Raw genomic sequence first — 21,098 nt, forward strand, 5'->3', positions numbered from 1 at the left:
TTAAAAGTACACACATTTTCATCCTAAATTTAAACAAAGAACAAGAAATCATTTGACACCAGTATGAAGAAAGGAAAGTGGACACAAAATCCCACCCCTAGCCAAGAAGTTATTTGCAAGTGCTACCTGCTGAGAAAGGGAAAATCAATTTTCTTCAATGAAGTGTAACTGGGTATATCAACCACACTCCAGTCAAGCCCCATACCCAGGAGACGCTATGGTTTTGTGGGGTGTGTGTGTGTGTGTGTGTGTGTGTGTGTGTGTCTGTCTGTCTCTTACTGAGTTTTTGTTTGACATCTGGTTTTATTGTTTTGTGTGTGTGCTCTAAGAGAGAGAACATGAAGTTGGGTGAGTAGGAAGGTTGGGAGGATCATGGGGAGGGGAAAGAATATAAAAATATATTGTATGCAAAAAAAATTTAATAAAGAAAAATTTCCACAGCTTACCCGTATGTTGTTGGTCACCAGAAACATCATCAGCCTAATACATCAGTGCAAATTCAAAGGACTGAAACAGCTTTATTATTCTGTCAGGAAGCTTTAAATCAGTGCTTCCCAATCTTCCTAAAGCTGAGACCCTTTAATTCAGCTCCTCATATTGTAGTGACCCCAACCATAAAATTATTTTTGTTGCTACTTTATAACTGCAGTTTTGCTACTGTTATGAATCATAAAGTAAATAATTGTGTTTTCTGATGGTCTTAGACAATCCTGGTGAAAGGGTCATTTGATCCTCCCAAGGGGTTGAGACCCAAAGGCTGAGAACAATGGAGATTTATATATAAAACAGCAATGGGACTCAAAATGAAAGTTATCAAAGTAAGATTTACTACAACTGACATTTTAGCAATGCTGTGAGCAAGCAATGTCTTTTCCAGAACAAACAACTAAAAAACTTTACTTAAAGACTCACAACCAACCATGGTAATGATATACAAAGTAGGGCGTGCTGTCTCTGTGCAGTGAAACCAGAAAGATTTTTAACGTGAAAACAGGAACACATAAGTTGAAAGTAGAATTCAAACAGAAACAAAGATAGGAAAAAAGACAGGACCTGTATATAAGGTAAACAAACAAGAAACAAATGTGCTTTGAATTGACGCTGACAAGCTCTGGCCCCGCGCAGTGAGCACTGTCTGTGCATTGGTGGTTACTAACAGGGAGGGGGCACAAGAGAGACTCTATGACCCCTGCCTTTGAGCTTCTTGTTCTTCTACTAGGGCCTATGGGCATCTATCACTTAAATAACAGATGTACATTATATTCAAAAGACTAACAGTGACTCAAAATAAAGGAGAAATATAGCTGTTCTCTGATCTGTAACAATTGAGATATAATTTATATTTGCAAGACATTCTCAAGTCTGGTCTGGAAATATAAAAAAGTCATTTAATTAAATAAAAAAAGGAAATCCAATGCACAGACCTAATTTTTAGCCTGAAGCTTAAATCACAAAATACTAAGGAATACTATACATGTGTGGACAGGGCTAGAAACCATATCCATGTGTGAAGACAAACATGATGCATAAACCATGACCCAAGTGCCTCTATAGCAGTTTCTCTCAAAACTTACTTACAACAGGATCTTCTTAGAGCATTTCTCACTTCGACAATTAAGTCTTTGTTCTAATTACCTAACAGTCACTGTCAATCTTACACCAACCGCCTATAACAAGAGTGAATATCTAAAATAATGCTAAATCATCGCATGCAAACGGACTGTTAGGCTGATTGGCAGGCTGTGCATCAATGTAATGGAGGCAAGGCTGGAAGTAATCTGGGCTCAAGCCTCAGCACCACTCAAAACACAACAACAAAAACGTATTACACCAGCAAATCTAGAGGAAACTGTCACTAAGAAAATTTTCCATCTCTTTTTACCCAAATCTCCATCATTTGATTTTACCAATAAAGACTGGAACCAGATGCTGGAATGAAAACCTGCTAGCTCAGGGAGGAAGAGAAAACACACAGCTGACCTTCCTCTTCTGCACTTGTTCCAGAAGCCTCTCTTCTCCTACCATAACAAACAAGTCTCTTCAAACCCAATGTTCCTCCCTTCTATTTACTGTGTGTCTATCTGTCCTCCTGACTCCCTCTTACTTTCTATGGTTTTTTTCTTTTTCTTTTTTTTCAAGATTTATTTATTATGTATACAGTATTCTGTCTGCATGTCCGCTGCAGGCCAGAAGAGGGCATCATGTGGTTACTGGGAATTGAACTCAGGACCTCTGGAAGAGCAGTCAGTGCTCTTTGCCTCTGAGCCTCTCCAGCCTCTATGGTTTTTTTCTTAAAAATTTTACCTCTTGTCAAACTGGTTATTTGCCCTGCTTCTTGACCTATGACTGATTTTATTTAATCCTGTTTACAATATTCAAGTAGAACATTCTTGGATTAAAGGTGTGTGCCAGGGCTGAGCTATACCACAACAAGAAACAGGTTTTTCCAGTAAATAACGCAATCTGGGGGTTCACAGTGTGATCAAATATCCTGCAATATACTAGTTCTTAGTTATTTCTGAAGTCTTCATAAAACAGCCAGTAAAAATGGCCTTTTAAGCTAGTGCTGTTACCTCTAGTGGGGAAGAGAAAACTTGCTCAGGCTAAGTGGTAAATGCATGCACGCACCACGGTCCTTTCCAGACCTGGAGCTAGGGCCACCCTTACCCATGTCTGTCCTGTCTGCTTCCCAGTGAGTGAGGAAAAGAGAAGAATTGTTTTTAGTTCAGTATGTACCTCCTAATCCTCTGATACAAGTTCAATGTATCACTGTAGTTTACAAAGCAAGAAATATAAAAACTTAAAACATTCTTTCTTCTCTCACTACTCACTTTCACAAGTACCAGTAAACTCTCAACTCAAATGTTGTTTAAGTTTCCTCAAGTTGAAACATTTCATTGTGCAGGAAGCTCCTTAAACCAAAGGTAAACAACTCAAAACAGCTTCACAAAGTTTCTGAAACTGACCAGATTCATCAGTAGGCCCGTCCCTGCCAGAGTAAGCAATAAATACTGAGAGTCCCCTCACAAGGAAATGAGCTTCAAGGAAGACTCAGGAGAAAAGCTGTAAGGAAGACTCTGAGACCAGACCAGCTGCCTGGAAGAAGCAGAAAGCAGCAGAGCTACCTGGAAGAGGTTTAGACTAACTGAGGCATCTGAAAAGGGAACTCTCCAATCTGTTGAGCCACCTGCAGGCTGTACAGTGTGGTCCAGGCTCCCAGATTCCTGAGCTGTCACACATAATGGGGTGGACTTTGGTCAAGCAGCCGTCTTTGAGTCATTTCTGCTCCTGTAAGTAACCCCTCACCCATATTTTTTTAAGTAACCCCAATAAGCTCACTGGTTCACCAAAGCTGAAATTAATGGTATCCATACCTTGGTCTGTGTGGAATTCGTATTTGGGGTGAGTAGATATATGTATTACATCTCCCCAGGAAACATTTTGTCACACAACTTCTACTAACTAACAGAAGAAGCAGCTGTGCACTGTGTGTGCAGCATTGCCCAAGATAACATCTATCCTCAGGGAGATGAGAATGCATATATAGAAGAGATCCACTTGGGAAAGATGAACAAAACAAATTTGACTTCAGTTATGTTCTAATTCTATTTAAACTGATACAAAGACTTCCAAATTCAAATCTAATTTTATGCACCATGAAAAAACAATGAATCCACTACACCTAGAAAGTCCGAATTTGGGTTTCTTAACTAAATAGTTTATCATTTCTGTGTAGTCTTTGTGTGCATGTGTGTGTGACTTGATGCTATAGACAGAACTCAAAACTTGGAACAAACATTCTACTACTGAGCTATAATCTCCAGCCCCTCCTCCTCTTTTTTTGAAGCAAGGTCTTGCTATCTAGGCCCAGGCTAGCACCTACCTCAGGATTCTCTTACCTCAGTCTCCCACGTGCTAGGATTATAGGCATATGCCACTGTAAAGAGATTATGGGTTATTTTATAAAGCAAGAGTCTATGTAATAAATACTGTCTCTCATTTGTTAAGAAGGCTGGATTTGATCTGCAGTGCATATGGCCAGCAGAAATAAATGGTCAAAGGCTTAATTAGGACATATTATTGTTTTTGCTGTTTTTAATCATTTTACTCAGATATTAAGTGAAGATCCAACTTGGGCTTCATGTAATTCTTCTTGGTTTGTACTAGTTGTGAACTGCCATAAAACAGATCCTTGTCTAATATTTATAATATCAAGTTTATATTCATGGCAATCATGCTTAAAATAGTGGTAGAGGAAAAAAAAGCCTTTTTTGGTTGTTATTTTAAAGTTCCAGTTTAAATAAATGCCAGAAAACAGCCCTGAGTTTATCTCCCTTCCAAACATGTTCTGAAGGATTTAAAAAAAAAAAAAAAAAAAAACCCATGGTATCTCTGCTATACTTGAAAAAACAAACCCCATATTGATTTCTCTGAAAGACTAAAAGAGTAGATGAAGCCCTGCATATTTTCAATTAGCTCACCATGACTTAGCTTTTTTATCTAGATGCTAGGCCATGTCACATAAAGTAGACATTTATTAGACAGTGACCAACAAAGACCTGTAGGGTTTCTTTAGCTATACACACAGCCAGCATCTAGCCCAACTACTTTCCAGTACAGCTGCCACCTTCTCAAATGGAAGGTTCAGAGATCTTAATGCCACCTTCAGAGTAGTCTTTAGATCTTAAAAAAATAAAGTGTGTGTGTGTGTGTGTGTGTGTGTGTGTAAAGGCGGTTCAGGAGTTAAGAGCACTAACATCTCTTCCAAAGGACCTGAGTTTAATTCCCAACACCCATATGGCAGCTCACAACTATCTGTAACTCCAGAATCAACATACTCAACAGACATATAAACAGGCAGGCAAAAAAACAATTAAAAAATTACAAAAGAGCAATGCTTAACACTATTAAATGAATGAATTTAGAGGGCAGGGAGAAGGCTCAGAAGATGTGGTAATTTAAATGAGAATTGATCCCATAGGCATATATATTTGAATGCTCAGTCACCAGTGAGTGAAACTGTTTGAAAAGGATTAGGAAGTATCAGCCTTGTTGGTGGAAGTGTTTCTTTTGGGTGGGCTTTGAGGTTTCAAAAGCCCACCCCACCCCAGGCCAGGTCAAGTCTCTGCCTGTCTCTCTCATCAGGATGTAAAGCTCTCAGCTACTGCTCCAGTACCATGCTTGTATGCTTCCCACAATGATGATCAGGGACTTACCCTGTAGGCAAGCCCCCAATTAAATATTTTCTTTTCTAAGTTTTCTTGGTCATGGTGTCTCTTCACAGCAACAGAACAGTCACTAAGGCAGAGAGTAAAGACGCTGGCCACTAAGTCTTATAAGTGGAGTTCCAACCTAGAACCGACATGGTAGGAGGAGAGAACCAATTTTTCTTCAAGTTGTCCTCTTACCTCTAAGTGCTAAGCTTTCATTTATTCTAGTAATATCCTTAAAACATGAGGTTTTTCCCCTTCTAATATTATATAAAATTCTATTTGTACAATTGAAAAGTGAAAATTGTAAATTACTCTAATTTCATATTGACAAGCACTTTGTTTCATAAAAACATTAAAATACATGCATTTCTGAAAACCAGAATTGCGTTTTTTACATCAAATCCTAGCACCACGATGTGAATTAAACATGAAAACAAGACCAAGAGCAAATTTCACACAGGCCTGAGGAAAGAGAAGCAAGATTTCCTCAGAAGTACATGGAATGATACCATGGCAGCCTGGAGGACACATTCATTCATAAAGACGTTCTGAATAGGGATTGGTAACCAAAAACAACTAATAAAAAACTAAATTTATACAACGCAAAAAGCAATTTAAGAAAAAAACTTAGCTAAATACGAGAACAAGGCCAGAAAGAACCAGTTTCAGATGGTACCACAAATAATAGCTACAAAGCAAGAGTGTCTAAAAATTACTTCAAACCCTGCATCCAACAATGGACTGTTCAGTAGGCTTGGTCAGTAGGCAGGCTCTCCATCTAACCTGTCTGGGGCTACCACACACATCTATTTACTGCTCACCATCAATAGGCCACACACACACACACACACACACACACACACACACACACACACACACACTCACTTCCCTTTTCCTATCTAAATGACATTAGCATTTCATTGCCTGAACTAATTCCCCATGGTTCTTAAGAAGAACAAGTATTCAGGGTTTTAATAAACAAAGAATTCAAAGAAAGTAAAATACATTTATTTACGCAATTAATGGACATTTTTCTTTTAGTTACAGATAAATGACAAGAAGCACATGAGTGTGTACTTTGGTTCACATCTAAATTTTTTATTTAAGAACAGGAAATCTGTTGCTCAGGAATACTCCCAGCTCTTTAATAACCAAGCACTTCATTCTTATTTCCTGGAATCTGACATAAACTCACAGATGTCACATGCCTATAAGATGTGCCCTCAACACAACCATGACAAAATCAGAATTCATATTCTTTAAGATGAGAGAAATTCTGCTACGAGTCTTGATTCAGCAATTGTATAGTTAAAACTAATTTCACTCTCAAACATCCACTGACCTTAAGGTTTTAGTAAATATTTTCCACTGCAGAAACTGCAGTCAACATTCACCAATGCCCACACTGTATCTGGCTGGGCAAGTGCAGTACCAGTATCTCTCAGTCAGCATGTGCTTCCCCCCTGCCAGAAAGAAGAACAGTTGCTACTCACTGGGAATCTTTGGGGTCCCACGGCAGGCCTCGGCTGGCTTGGAACTGGCAGCAAGGGCACTGTAAGAAAACACCTTGCATTACAATCACTTAGCATCAGACTGGATGGGAGGAAGACAACACATGAGATTTCACACAAAACATGTAATACATATACTGGGCACACAGTAACATTAAGTTTAGACTATACCTACACACACTTGGTACTTTTGATAATTTCATAAGAGGAGAGGGAAAGGTATTTTCGGCCCCAGAATAAAACAGCCCAATATGAAGCTTAAGTTCTAACAGAGAATTACTATTTAGAATTAAAATATTTTTATAACAAAAGAAGATAGTTTTCTTTTGAAATTAAAAGACCTAGTTTCAATGAGTTGTGACATGGTAGGGTACTCTTATAACCTACCATTCAGGAAGGCTAAAGAAGGAAAGCTGTTAAAAGTTTGAGGCCAGTCTGGGCTACAGTGAGCTTTAGACTAGTCTGGGCTACAGTGAGCATAAGACCAGTCTGGCTTACATAGTAAGCCCTGCCCAGTTACACACAAATTGAAATGTGAATCCTATAGAATCAGAAGAGAGGGAGAAAGAGGAAAAGAGGAAGAAAAAGAGGCAGGAAGAGGAAGGGTGGAATGATGCTTGTGTACCCTTACAGAGAATGACAAGGAAGCAAATTACCATGATAACACTTGCAGGTTGGTTTTATTTTCGAAGTGGTCAAATTCTCGCCGGTCTACTAGATCAAGAAGTCCACTTGTTTTAAGAGGATATAGCATGGTAGCAAAAAATAAGGGCTAAGCCCTTAGGGCTAAAGCATATGCTGCCCTCTTTGAAATGTGCTGCACATTATACTGATCTCACTGACCAAGATTTGGAAGAACTCATCACTGTTGTGGTATAGGAGCTTACAGTCAAACATGGTGCTAGATGCACCCAGAAAACCTCCATATGATCACCTAAAATGTGATACATTTGGAGAGGTCTTTAAAGAGGTCTGAATGATGAACACTAATCCAACCTAACTAGCATCATAGAGAAAAGGAAACATGCAAACACATGCTCACAGAGACACCATGTGAGAACATGGGGAAGTCATCTGCAACCCAAGAATTGAGCCCAGGGGAATCAGCCTGTCCATGCCTACACCTCTTGGTAGTACTTGTTACAGCAGCCTCAGTAAACTATTAAAGTTTTAATATAGAACAACTCTAATAAGAGGACTCTGGGAAATGAGAAATACAGGCACAAAAATGCACCTGAAGAATAAGTCCAATCATTTTAAAATAGTGACACATCAAACTTTTATTTTCTACAGTTACAAAATGAATGCCATACATTGTACTGTATCAAGGTTAGGATAATTAACATCACACTTTACAGGCTAAATGTTAACTGATCGTGTGGGCCATCTCACTATTTGATCAAAGCAAATGTAACCGAAACTTCCTCTTACAGAATGTCAAACTAGCAGAAGTCCAAGCCTCCTTTAGAGTCTATTCCAACACAAGACTTACCGTAAGAAAACACACAAAAGTTAGGCATCTAAAGGGAAAGAACAGGCTATATTCAGAGGAGGAAAAAAAAATGAGTATTCTCATCTCAGAAGATAATGAAGGTGAAGAAAAGAATGACACATTTAACAACAGACAGACAATATTTTTAAATCAAGCACCACATATAAAACACCGAGCTCCTCTACCAAACCATTTATAGGAACTAAACAACTCCAACACAGCCCAGTAAGAATCAGGAGATGAGAACTGATTCTAATGAATGGATTTATTAACATGACCTCTGAGAAGTTGGTAACACTGACATAGTTAGTCTCTGCCCTCTTTCTTCAAGAAATAAATAGTATACAGAACTCACAGATGCAGAGCAGGGCATGGAAGCAGGTGTGTTTCAGCCCAATCCAGAGAGCAATAGGATCAAGACCCAACCCCTCGCCAGGCACCACATGGAGCAGAAGGGAACTTAAAACTTCTGATGTTTACACCAGTCTAGTTAAACCTTGAACCTAAAAAATTTGGTATTTACTATTTATGTAGGCTCTTAGCATCCTTTGTATATAACAGAAGACGTTTTCAGTTTATTACAATTGTAAGGATGGATATCTGAAGAACAACTTAAGCGTCCATCAAACCACTATTCTAGACCCTCTATACACTAGCAATGCCCAATTTGAATCATTAGCCCAGGTCATTTGAACTTGTTCAGTTGCTCATTAGTCACCACCACCCTCCCAGATTCTCAGCCTCCCTCCCCTATTTATCCAATCCACCTGTATCACATGCAGCCTCTCACTGCCTCTTCTGTACTCTCCTATGACCCCTGGTTCTTGCAGTCACCAGCAAGCTGGACACACACTTCTCCCTAGGTGTCCCACAGTCTTCCCTTAAACACCATATTGGTGCAAAAGGCTCTGTAGATCCTGACCATGAATTTTAAGTCATCATAAATAAGCTCACATACATCCTTATTAATCAAAATGGGGACTAACATCATCAACACATTTTTTTGCAATAAGAAGTGTGTATATTCCTATATAGCACGTCTCTTTCCATGCTTCAGGAACACTTTCTGCATCTTGCAGATTATAGAAAAAAAATTTTCCTGCAAAAAGTCACTGAAATGCTCAAAGAGTATCAATCAATTGGGGTGAAGTCAGGAGAATATGGCAGACAACTCAAAACATCATAGGTTAATTTATTCAACGTTGGAAGGAAGGGTTGTGCAGTATCAAAACATTATGGTAAAGAACTGGGCCTTTCCCACTGGACAGTGCAGCTGTAAGCACTGCATTTTTGTTTTTGTTTTGGTTGTTCTCTGTCTAGCCCTGGCTGTCCTGGAACTCACTCTGTAGACCAGGCTAACTTTGAACTCACAGAGATTCACCTGCCTCTGCCTCTGCCTCCCAGGTGCTGGGATTGTAGGCATGCACCACCACTGCCTGGCAGACATTGCATTTTCAGTGCATCTCAACATTTGCTGGCACATGTCTCAGGTAAAATGACTACACTGAGGCTCACAAGTTATAATGGAGCAGATGGCCACAGACAGAGAGCAAACAATGATTATAACCTTTGTGCTGGGGGGCACTCTACTGCACCCTCCCGGTCCAACCACTGAGCTCATTTTCATGCACTATCATGTACTACGCACCTTTCACCACATCGTAATCTAATCAAGAAATAGTTTGTTGTTGAATAGAATTGAGACAGAATGAAGTGTTTTTTTTTCTAGTCAGCTCATGAGGAACCCATCTATGGAGCCTTTATACCTTTCCAATTTGCTCAAATGCTAAGTGACTGTTGAGCAGCACAATGAACTCTAAGAGGACCCGTTTCAACAACTGCTCTGTCATCACTGTAACTTCTGATGTCTTATGCCGTGCTCTTTCTTGATCCACACTGTAGAGTCACTAGACTAGTGGCTTTGGAGCCAAATGTGTTGTTGATGTTTCCAGTTGTCTCCACAGTGGCCCATTTTTTACTCAGGCAAGAGAATCACTACAGGTTTTTTATGGCCTAACATCTTTTCCATAGTATAAGGATCAAATAAATAATATGAAATCATTAGTAAAAAAAAAATACAGAGCAAAAAAAAAAAAAAGCATTAGAATGATGCATAAACAGAAGCGCAGAAAAATGCATTCTACTATCAAAGGGCCAGTTTCAGCCATGTGAGAACTGCAACTCTTTTACTCCAGCTTAACATACTGTAACCCAGGCACTCCTCCTAATAAAAAATAAGTCCTGACGGTGGTCTGCACTTCCCTCCTTTTGTCACCCCATAAAGTGTTGATCGTTTCTCTCTTAATCACTTCAAATGCAAGATTTGTGCCCACTATCAACAACAGCCAGTCCTAGTAGTTGTGTACCTCTCCAAGACTTGTGACCATCTTCCCTCATCTTTTCAACGAACCCCCAGATAACTGTATCCACTCCCTTCCTGAACTCTGTTCTACTCTTCCTCTTCATCTGGATCTAGCATGCCACACAAGCCCTATTTACCAACCCTGGGTGCTGATGAACTGCCTCTGCTCACAAAGGAGGAAGAACATGAACAGAACTCTTGTCTGCTCTGTTCTCAACAAAGCCAAGGTGCCTGGAACAGATGGGACAGACACAGGGGCAACTGTTTCAGAGAAGCTGCTCCCAGCTCCAGTACCTTTTCTGTCATATCAATACAGTTAACAAATGAAAGCTAGACTGGTCTTTCTTTTCCAGATAACATAAACTAAAGAGACACACCGAGGACCTAAGAAGAATACTCATCACTTCCAACATTCTTGCCACAAGACATAAAGTAAGCGTTCAGACCCTTTAACAACTACCTCCAGGTGGGCCTTATACTGACAGTGGCACAGTGTTTCCATCCAATCACAAAGTAAGAGACAGACATTCTGAAGAAAGGCAATAGCCAAGCTAAATTGTTTCTATGCATCCATACAAACCTGAACGTGAATCTAGCTGCTACTGTGATGGCTTTGTAAATCTGCTACCAAAGTCCTTCAACACATACCAGGAAAGAACACACACCTTGAACAGGGGTCACCACTGTCCCCTTGAAGTGTGGATTGATATGGATGTTCTTGGGCTGCTGAGGAGTCACTGGGGGAGGAGTCAGCATCATCCTTGGAGTCTCGATCTGGGGGGGCATGTGTACTCCCTGAGGTGGGGAGGGGTGATGCGGGTGCTGTAAGGGGAGTAGAGGCTGCAGCTGCTGCTGCTGGAAAAGACTTCTGATTGGCTGCTGCTGAGGTGGTGGCGGTGGTGGAGGAGGCTGTGGCTGTGGAGGAGGTATTAATCTTGGAGAGTGAGCCTGAAAATCACCAAAAGAGAAAAATTAACAAATCAATATCTAGAAGAAAACGAAAGTAATGCTGATGTGTTACCAAGCTTATACCAATTAACTTCTCAGAAATAAGCTTACATTAACAACCTGTATATCAATTTTGTACAGAGAATAAATGAGCGGTGCAGCACAACCAGTCCATGGCAAGGAGAGGAAAAAAATGACAGCCCAAAGCACACAGCATAAATTTTGAAAAATAAAATTCAGCCCAGAAAACAAAACTGCCCATAACAAGCAAAGCTACCCATAGCTTCTAAGCACAGCTAGCCCTGCCTTTACTCGAGGAGACAGGGGACAGACAGGAGAGAACTCTAGAAGTCTGTCTTTAAAAAAGGGTCAGGACTACAGAATGCTGTTCCAAGAAGCTGCTTTGAGCAAGTTTTATGTGGGCCAAACCTCCATTGCAGAAAAGAAATGTATTGTATAGAGAGAATAACAAACAAACCACAAATGGAGAAAACCAGGAGAAAGGCCTTCCTATTTGGTTAAAAGGCAGGAGAGAGGGGTACAGAATGTAAAAGGAGATGCTAAGAGGACTGGAACCAAAAATAAACAAATAAACGAGAGCGTAAAAGTGGCTCTGCAACCTGCTGCAGCCGTATCTCAAGTCTCCATTGGAAGCCTGTACAAGAAGCAGCAGTCTACTCCTGACAATGCCAGAAAGAAAGCTGGATTCAGATGAAGAGTTTTACTTTTATCCACAAATCAAATCAGCTATACTGCCAATTAGTAGTCAAAATATTTATAATTCAGCTGTCTAATTAGACATTTTTCTGGGGATGAAGCCCAATTATAGAGGGCCTCTGTGTTCCAAATGAAAAATACAACATACATGGCGAGGAACCTCCAATGAAGTCTTCTCTAGTAAAGTGACTGCTCATCATGGCAGATGAAAAAGATCGGCACAGGCCATGGCAAAGGCAAACAGAAGCAGCAGCCTCAGTCTGAGGAAGAACTTCAACCACTGCTGCAGCTGCTTCAGTGTCTTTTCAGAAAAGGGGAGTGTCAACTGTGTGACTCAAAACTGTTAGATACAGCAAGAAAACCCCATACTTACCACAACAGGAGGCTGTGTAGGAAGTAGAGCGGGCCTGTGCTCCTTCATCCTTCCCCTCTCACTATTCTCTCGCCTCTGCTCTCCCATTCCACGGCACATCAGTGAGCCTCCTCGCCTTCCTCCCCGCCGGGAACCATAACGTCCCTGCTTATGCTGTCGCTCTCTTTCTTCAAATTCAAGCAATGCAGCTTTGGCTTCTGCCGAAAGCTCTATGTAAAAAGATGAACAGGTGTTAAATGCAGCCCATACTACATATATCTGTGGAAAGAGAACAGTAAGAACCAAGTAGCAATCTTTTGAAACATGAATCATCTATCAATCTTAAAATGCTTTCACTTTCACGGTGTGCCAAGTGAATCTAAAAAGCAGCCAATATTTACAGAGCATTACAGTTGGGAACTCTCCTCTCTACCGCTGGGATACAATAAGACCAGTAAGAAAATGCCACTAGCCAGGCATGGGAGAGCATACCTTTCTTTAGTCCCAGCACCTGGGAGGCAAAGGTAGGTAGATCTACATTGAGTTCGAGGCCAGCCTGGTCTACAGAGTGAGGTCCAGGGCAGTCAGGGCTACCCAGAGAAACCCTGTCTACAAAACAAAAACAACAAAAAGAAAGAAAACAGAAAAGAAAATGCTACTAATGAGCAATGGCACAGAATCAGGAAAAAATACTCTGAGTGTTCTGATGTAAATCAAAGCCACTACTGACCTTCTTCTAAAGCAAAATTATTAAAGATAATTCCTAAAGAATGAACATTGCATTTCACTTTAAACTTTTATATTCATTAGTATATATGTCAGGCTATAAAAAGACCATTGTGTGTCCACGCAGTCCATGTCAAAAAAGAAGAAAAGCCATGCAAAGAAAAGCTGGCTACTTTAAACACTGCAGGAACTTCACATAGCCACATGTGTCTCTCCCATGCTTCAGGGAACAATGAACATGGGCACAGACCCTAAGAACCTTCCAATAGCACATTATTCTAAGCCCCTAAGGGGGAAGAGCCCTTTCATCCAAACAAGGTCCCTTTCTTTTACAGTAGTGTCTAAATGTGGCAATACATCTTTTAATAGTAAATATGTATTTTTGTCAAAACATCACTAAACACTACTGGAAGCCTTCCTTCTCTACTGAGGAGAGATTTTTAATAATCTGTAAGTTATGATTCATTTTTTTGAAAATGTTGACATGGTATCCCATCTCTTTCAAATGAATATGAACCTACTAGAAAGAAAATGTAATAATCTCACTGTAACCAGCAGAGATTTTTATTTTAATCTTGACTACATGATTGTTTCACACACACATTTTACACAGTGAATCAGCAATTATTTTTCTAGTGGTTCTGAGTGTCAAGATTAATTTTACTATCCTCAGTAATAAAATGGTTTCAAATGACATCTTTAATCGGCAAGGAAAAATGCTCTCCTCCAATTGAGACAAGCTGTCACAAAAGGTCACCAAAATATGACAGGATAGAAATTACATTTGTAACTTCAACTGAAATGTTAATTTCCCCATAAGTGTTTTCTGAACTATGTCCAGATCCTAGAGTAAAGAGATATATCATAAAGTAACTATAATTATACTATCCTATCCCCTTTCTTAACTAGTAACATATTTGCTTCCAAATACCAGAGTAGCTAGAAATGGATACATACTTATGGAATACAGTTTGGCAAATCAAAATGGCAAATCTCAAAGGATAACTGAACCCCCCCAAAATTTTTTTAAAACAACAAAAAACAAGGACCACAGTATTAACAGGTGAGTATGTGGCTACTAGCATTAACAACTCCCACTGCCACTAGATCAAAGGTTCTTCCCAAAGGTCTTTGGTCATCAATGAAGGCAGCTAGGGTGTTAGTTCAACAGAACTAGATGTAAGGATTGCCAAGCAGTTCTTGAAGCTAAAGCAATAAAAAGTAATTTAACATGATGTATGTGGCCACTGAGGCTGAACCGAAAAAAAGTGAGTGAACGAAAAGCTTAGGTTCAAAAAATAAAAAGCACTTTCCCTCCCAGCCCACACTATTTTCAAAGACCACCCAAGTCCACGTCTGCTTCCTTGAGCAAGAGAAGCCACTGCTCTTTACTTCTAGGTTCAGCCTAGAGAAAAAATGGTCAAAGTGTCCATGTGTAGAACACATACTGGCATTTTCATACACAATGAACAAACCCTTTACACACTTGGTCTAGCAATCTTGCTCAACTGGGCTCTGTCTATTACCACCGACACCAGTGACATCACCTGCACAGAATAATTATGTTCTGAATTCACAGTTGTGTGTCATCCTTGGCAAAACAGAAAAATGTATTTCTTAACCAGTTTTCTGTAAGGTTAACTTATAGAATCCTGACTGAGAAAAAGGATAATCAATTAAGACTAACTTAAATGAAAGCCCCAAAGTATACTTTTAACCCAGCCAGAAGCAAATATCCCAATCAACAACAGAGATACAGCTCTTTAACAATGGAGAGAGAGTCGTGTGTGAATTAGTGCTCTTCACACGAGGCGACATTGTGTTTGAAAGTGACCAAACTCCCTTCTAGATCTCAAAAAGAACTCATCACTTCACAGACATGCTTTCAGAGTCAGAAATGGGCGGTATCACGGCAGCATCTGATTATTTTTTAAAGAACAAAAGATTCTCAATGTTAACTAAGGCTATCTATCACTAAAGTAGTAAGCTGTTATTTGTGGGCTGCAGAGATGGATCAGGAGTTAAGAACACTCACTGGCTGCTCTTCAAGAGCACTGGGGTTCAATCCCAGCACTTGGTGGCTTATCACCATCTCCAACTCCAATTCCAGAAGACCTGGGTTCAATTCCCAGCGCCCACATGGCCACTCATAAGCACCCCAATTCCAGATGCAGGGGATTCTGCCCCCTTTTCTAAGCTCCAGAAGCACTAACACACACCCATGATACACATACACACATTCAGGCAAACACTCAAAACACAAAAAATAAAATAAATAAATCTAATTTTTAAAGTTTTTATTTATAAACAAAATGACAAAAATAAATAAATCAACTGTCCAAAAACTATATATCACCAGAGAACACAGGGTCTCTAGTAGAAACACACTTTTATCTCAGTATAAAAGCAGGCAAACTGCTTTACAATTCAATAAACTCCATATTGGGACTTGGGACACAAGCTAACAGGTCCAGCTCTCTTTCTCACCAAGTTATGTATACACGTACTCTGGGAAAGTGCGAGCCCTAACAGGAAGCTCTTTCTCTGAGGAAACCAGTCTTCTTATGGGTGGTGATATCTTTGCATATTGAGGATGACCCCAACTTTGAAGTTATTGGTAAACACTGTGTTAGCCCTGGCTATCCTGGAACTCACTATGAAGACCAGGTTGGCCTCGAACTCACAAAAATCTGCCTGTCTCTACCTCCAAAGTGCTAGGATTAAATGAATGTTCCACCACCACTCACTGAAGCAAAACTTTTCTTTGTCCAATTACCTAGCCAATTACCACATTCTACAAAAATACTCCTAGTCCTTTTTAGAAGAACAGTAAATAATCCAATTATTTACCCTTATAGCACTGTTTCTAAGGGTTCCAAGCCCTCTCCTCCGCAGTTCCAAGGGTGTAACTTGTCTACAACAAAACAACACCCCAAGTCTTTGTCTCTGAAGACGACTAGTTACAGGTGTCAGGTAACTTGAAAAGAAAGCAGACTTGACAGATTTATGAATAAAGGAAAGTATAAATAACTCAGAAAAGAAAGGAAGAAGGCAAAGATCCTGAAGAAGGGATGTACCAAACAAAAGTACAAATACAGACAAATGGAATGCTTCAGGACAACCATACTCACATCCTCGGAAGGAGGTAAAATGAATACTAACAACTATGAAAATGAATTGGAACTATGTTAGTGAATGAGGGGAGCTTAGTGTTCACCCAGAGAATTTGTATGTGCCCCTGAAACATGCTGCTTGCTCCTATTTAGTGGCAAAAAACAACCATGTTATGTTTTGAATGAAAATGGCCCTTATAGCTTAAGGAGTAGGGGAAGCCCCAAGTGAATCAACTCCTGAGAGCTGAGATGCACAAGACCAGTTCAAGGACTCCAGGGCCAACTGACCCAGGGAAAGTTGGCAAAAATCATTACGCCCACGTGGGCTAGGCTCAGGAGGAATGGCAAAACTTCCTTTGAGTCAGAGTCCAAGTATGAACAACTGATCTGTGTGGGCAAAGGCTATCAGCTTCCTCCTCCCAGATATTTATAGCCTGAGACTGCGCCTCTATACAGATTTCCTACCAAGACTAGCTAGCCCCTTCCCCTGTGCTCAACATAATGAAAAAGTTGAGGTTTCAAGTAGCTGGAGGTAGCTCAAGGTAATGTTAGAACCTCACCTGATCCCAGCTTCACTGTATGTGTGTCTGTCTTTTCTTCATTCCCTAACTGTTCCTAGCCAGGTTTCCAGGCTCCAAGCTTTGAATGACAAGGTACATAAGCTCAGATATTTAAATGCTTGAACCCAGTTGGTGGAACTGTTTGAGAAGGATTAGGAGATGTGGCCTTGTTGGACAGGTGTGTCCCTAGGGGTAGGATCTGAGGTGTCAGATTACTCACACCATACTAATATGTCTGTGCTGCTCTCTCTGGCTCCTATCTGTGGATCAGGACTTGAGCTCTTAGCTGTTCCTGCCATCATGTCTTTGCTTTGCCATCATGAGCTCAAACCCTCTAAAACAATAAGTCCAACATTTTTTTCTAAGTTGCTCTGACCATAGAATTGTCACAGCAATAGAAAATAACTAATACAAACCTATATATACACACACATATACAGAAAGACAAAGACAGAGACAGACAGACAGACAATTAAGACACAGATATACATCATCAAGGTAATAATGAGGCCTTGATCTTGATTTTTACTTTGACCCAAATAGGAAGGCAGGTAGACCCTGCTGTCCTGTGAGCCTTGCCTTCCTCCTTAGAAAGTCAAACCCTGGTACTCCTGTTCTTATAAAGTCCAAGCAGCACACTGAAAATACAATCTTCCCGGGCACTGCCTGGGTCTAAAGACTCAAAATGGCTACTTTCAAAAAATGCTTCTATCACTAAGCAACACTTCCAGACCATGGGGTGACTGTGGCACTCCAATTAAACCCAATGATCAAGTGGAAAATGACACAAACTGTAGGTGGGTAGGGTCACTGCTATCACCTAGCAACAGTCTGAGGAAGGTCTTCAACAGCAGACTCTTTAACATCCAGTTAATGATCTCTATAAGTTAATCACTGAACACTCAGGAACAAGAGACAAAGAGAACCCAAAAGGATGACTACAAGGATTTTACAAGTGCAAAATAAAACCAATTTAGCACTGGCTACCTGAGGGACAGCCTAGTGGATAATAGCCAGGATCCCTGCCAAGCATCCCCATGCCACCTCAGTACAGTCAGGAAAACAGGGCATGAAGGAGAGTAGCTTTAGGCCATATACTCCCAAAGAAAACTACTAAAAAAATAAATACTTTTTTTTTTTTTTGGTTTTTCGAGACAGGGTTTGCCTGTAGTTTCTAGAGCCTGTCCTGGAACTAGCTCTTGTAGACCAGGCTGGCCTCGAACTCAGAGATCCGCCTGCCTCTGCCTTCCGAGTGCTGGGATTAAAGGCGTGCGCCACCACCGCCCGGCTAAAAATAAATACTTTTAAATATTTCACTCAAACACTCACAACACAGAAGTGGTTGTGCGGCAGAATGACGAACACAGCACATCTGAGCACCAGCCTCCCATATATCATATACCCTCACCAACAATCATAGGAAGATATGGAAGGATCTGCAGTAGAAGTGAAGATGGGGGAAAACAGGCCAGAAAAAAAAGGCGGGGGGGGGGGGAAGAAAAGAAAAAAATTACCCACAGGTCAAAACCAAAAATTACCCAAAGTTTCTGGAATGTTCCTTCTTTCTCTAGTTACATCTGAGAGCCTAATAATTGTTCCTTCTTTCCTTTCAGTTTTGAAACGCAATCTTCCAGATTCTTCATCGTCGTCATCTTCTTCATCTGACTCTTCTTTTATGTCTTTCTGGAGTTCTAAGGTTTCCATTCCTCCCTACAAGCAGACAGGAAAAACAGGGAGAGGTAAGTCCATAGCCACTTAAAATGTTAAGTATACTTCAAAGATCCTAGAAAAAGGCTATGTGAAACATGAAGCCAACTCCAGTGGGAAGAAAACTTCAAATATTAAAAGAAATTTACTTTTAGGAAACCCTCAAATTCCTGCCTGTGATTAACACATGAGGACCTACCTCCACACTGCTGCTACTCACACTTGCCAGAACACAGACATTGGTTAAATATCCCTGCTGCCTTACATCTAGTCCAGACCACAGCAGAATTCCCACACAACTTAACATGCTTATGACTACAATGTAAGCTAACATCTGTAACACTAGAGTTAGCAGCACAAAATCCATCTTGTAGCTGCAGTGGCTACTTTCAGCCATGTAAGCAGAACAGTTCACAGTCCCTAACCACAAACTTTGACCTTTCGTCAGCTGTCCCTGTCAGTTTTGGAGTTTGTGGCTGCTTGCTACTGTGCTAGCCTTCACAACACTTCATCACGAGCCCTCCCTTCCTATTTACTTCATGCTTGTTGTTTAATGTTAACTTACCACACACTTAGTGCTGAGACCAGTAAAAGACAAAATCATTTCTTCTGCCACTTCTCTATACTAAATAAAACCAAGTTTTATTTTAGCAGAGTCCCTTACAAAAACTCCCTCCAGTGCCAACCTAAACTAAAGCACACTTTTCCTACAAGTCTTCCTCTGAGCTCCTGAGCACTGGTACCTCCCTCTTAGGTCAGTCTCAGTAGCACACTGGCAGGTGAAGACAAGCGTGCACCGAGTACACAGGGTTCGCTTAAACACTCTACCAGTGTAATAAAAAAACACAGCTTGGCCGGGTGGTGGTGGCGCACGCCTTTAATCCCAGCACTCGGAAGGCAAAGGCAGACAGATCTCTGAGTTCGAGGCCAGCCTGGTCTACAAGAGCTAGTTCCAGGACAGGCTCTAGAAACTACAGGGAAACCCTGTCTCGAAAAACAAAAACAAAAAGAACACAGGTTGGCTTTTCATTGTCATGAATGAATGATTCTTACTCTTAAAAGAAACAAAGACACACTATTAAAAAATATTTAAGAAGCTAAACCTACTGACAATCACTGTAAATTTCCTTTCCCATACATTCTCAATGTGAAAAGCTAACTATAAGTCACAATCTATAACAAATAGTACAACTGGTTCTGGGAATACAAATGCCACTTTCAGTATGACTATGACTTTTCAGTACTGTGAGGTACAACATGCTGGAAAATTCGGCAGCCCCAGAATTTCACATTCTTGTTAGTGTAACACTACCTTTCCTGCATCACTGTATAAAATCTGAAAATAGAGTAAGTCGGATCTGTGAGGAGTCCTCAAGGCACCAAGGCCACAATGTCCCTGTTGTACCTCTGCTTAGGCAGGACTGCTCTCTGTTAACATGTACCCCAGTGACTGGAAATTCCGTTCAGAAGCAGATTCAGACCTGGGAGGTCTAGAGTGGGGGACCTGAGAGTCCACATTCCTCACAAGCTACCAGGGAGGCCAACTCTGGAATACACAGACCACACTCAGTAATATGCCACAGCAAAGAAATCATATCCACCAAAGCAAAAACATTATTGTAGCAGTTATAATAACCATATGATTACAATAGATATAAAGAAAGGTTTACTAAAATTTGGTACTAATTAGAAAATCACCACCAGCAAACTAGTATCAAAAAGAACATCTTCAATCTGAGAACAAAACTTAAGCTAGCTCTTAGTGTCTTGGATCCCAGCACTAAATATACAGTAAGAAAGTCTGCTTTGAAGCTAGCCTTCTGCTGTAAGTAGCACTTGCACTGAGTCAGTAAGGCAGAGGAAATAAATGGATTCTGATTATAGTGAAAAAAGTAAAATGTTTTTAACAGATAAAATTATTAAAATTAAAATAACCTAGAGGCTGAAGAGACGACTCAGTGGTTAAAAGTACAAACTGCTCTATTGAAGGATCTAAACTGAGTTTTCAGCACCCACATCAGGTGACTTACGAACACCAGTAACTCCAGCACGGGCAGACCATACACACTCTTCTGGTATGCTTGGGCACATGCACTCATGTACATAACCATACACACACACACACACACACACACACACACACACACACACGGAGCAGTATAAAAATAAAACCTTTAAAAATTAAAATAAACTTAAAATAATGAACCTGTTTATTTTGATCTAGAGACACATGGCCATTTCTATGCAAACCCTAGCAGGACTTCTAGCAGATACTGACAAATCGAATACACTAAAGGATCTTAGAAAAGAATAAAATTGGTGGGTTTGTACTACCTAGTTTCATGTTCCATTATTCCAACCTGCCGTAGTGCTAATGTACGGACTTTATAAAAACAA

At 40.3% G+C, this 21,098-nt stretch overlaps 1 protein-coding gene across 1 annotated transcript in view; it reads right to left on the reverse strand.

Moving 5' to 3' along the window:
* The window catches only part of Rbm33 (RNA binding motif protein 33), a 102,700-nt gene that overhangs the window by 48,764 nt on the left and 32,838 nt on the right, over positions 1-21,098 (reverse strand). The window contains 4 exon segments of the mRNA XM_038318277.1: positions 6,707-6,765; positions 11,244-11,526; positions 12,617-12,825; positions 18,533-18,704. Coding sequence (XP_038174205.1) covers positions 6,707-6,765; positions 11,244-11,526; positions 12,617-12,825; positions 18,533-18,704 — 723 coding nt within the window.

Source organism: Arvicola amphibius, chromosome 2 (genome assembly GCF_903992535.2).
Source record: "Arvicola amphibius chromosome 2, mArvAmp1.2, whole genome shotgun sequence".
Taxonomy (NCBI): Eukaryota; Metazoa; Chordata; class Mammalia; order Rodentia; family Cricetidae; genus Arvicola; species Arvicola amphibius.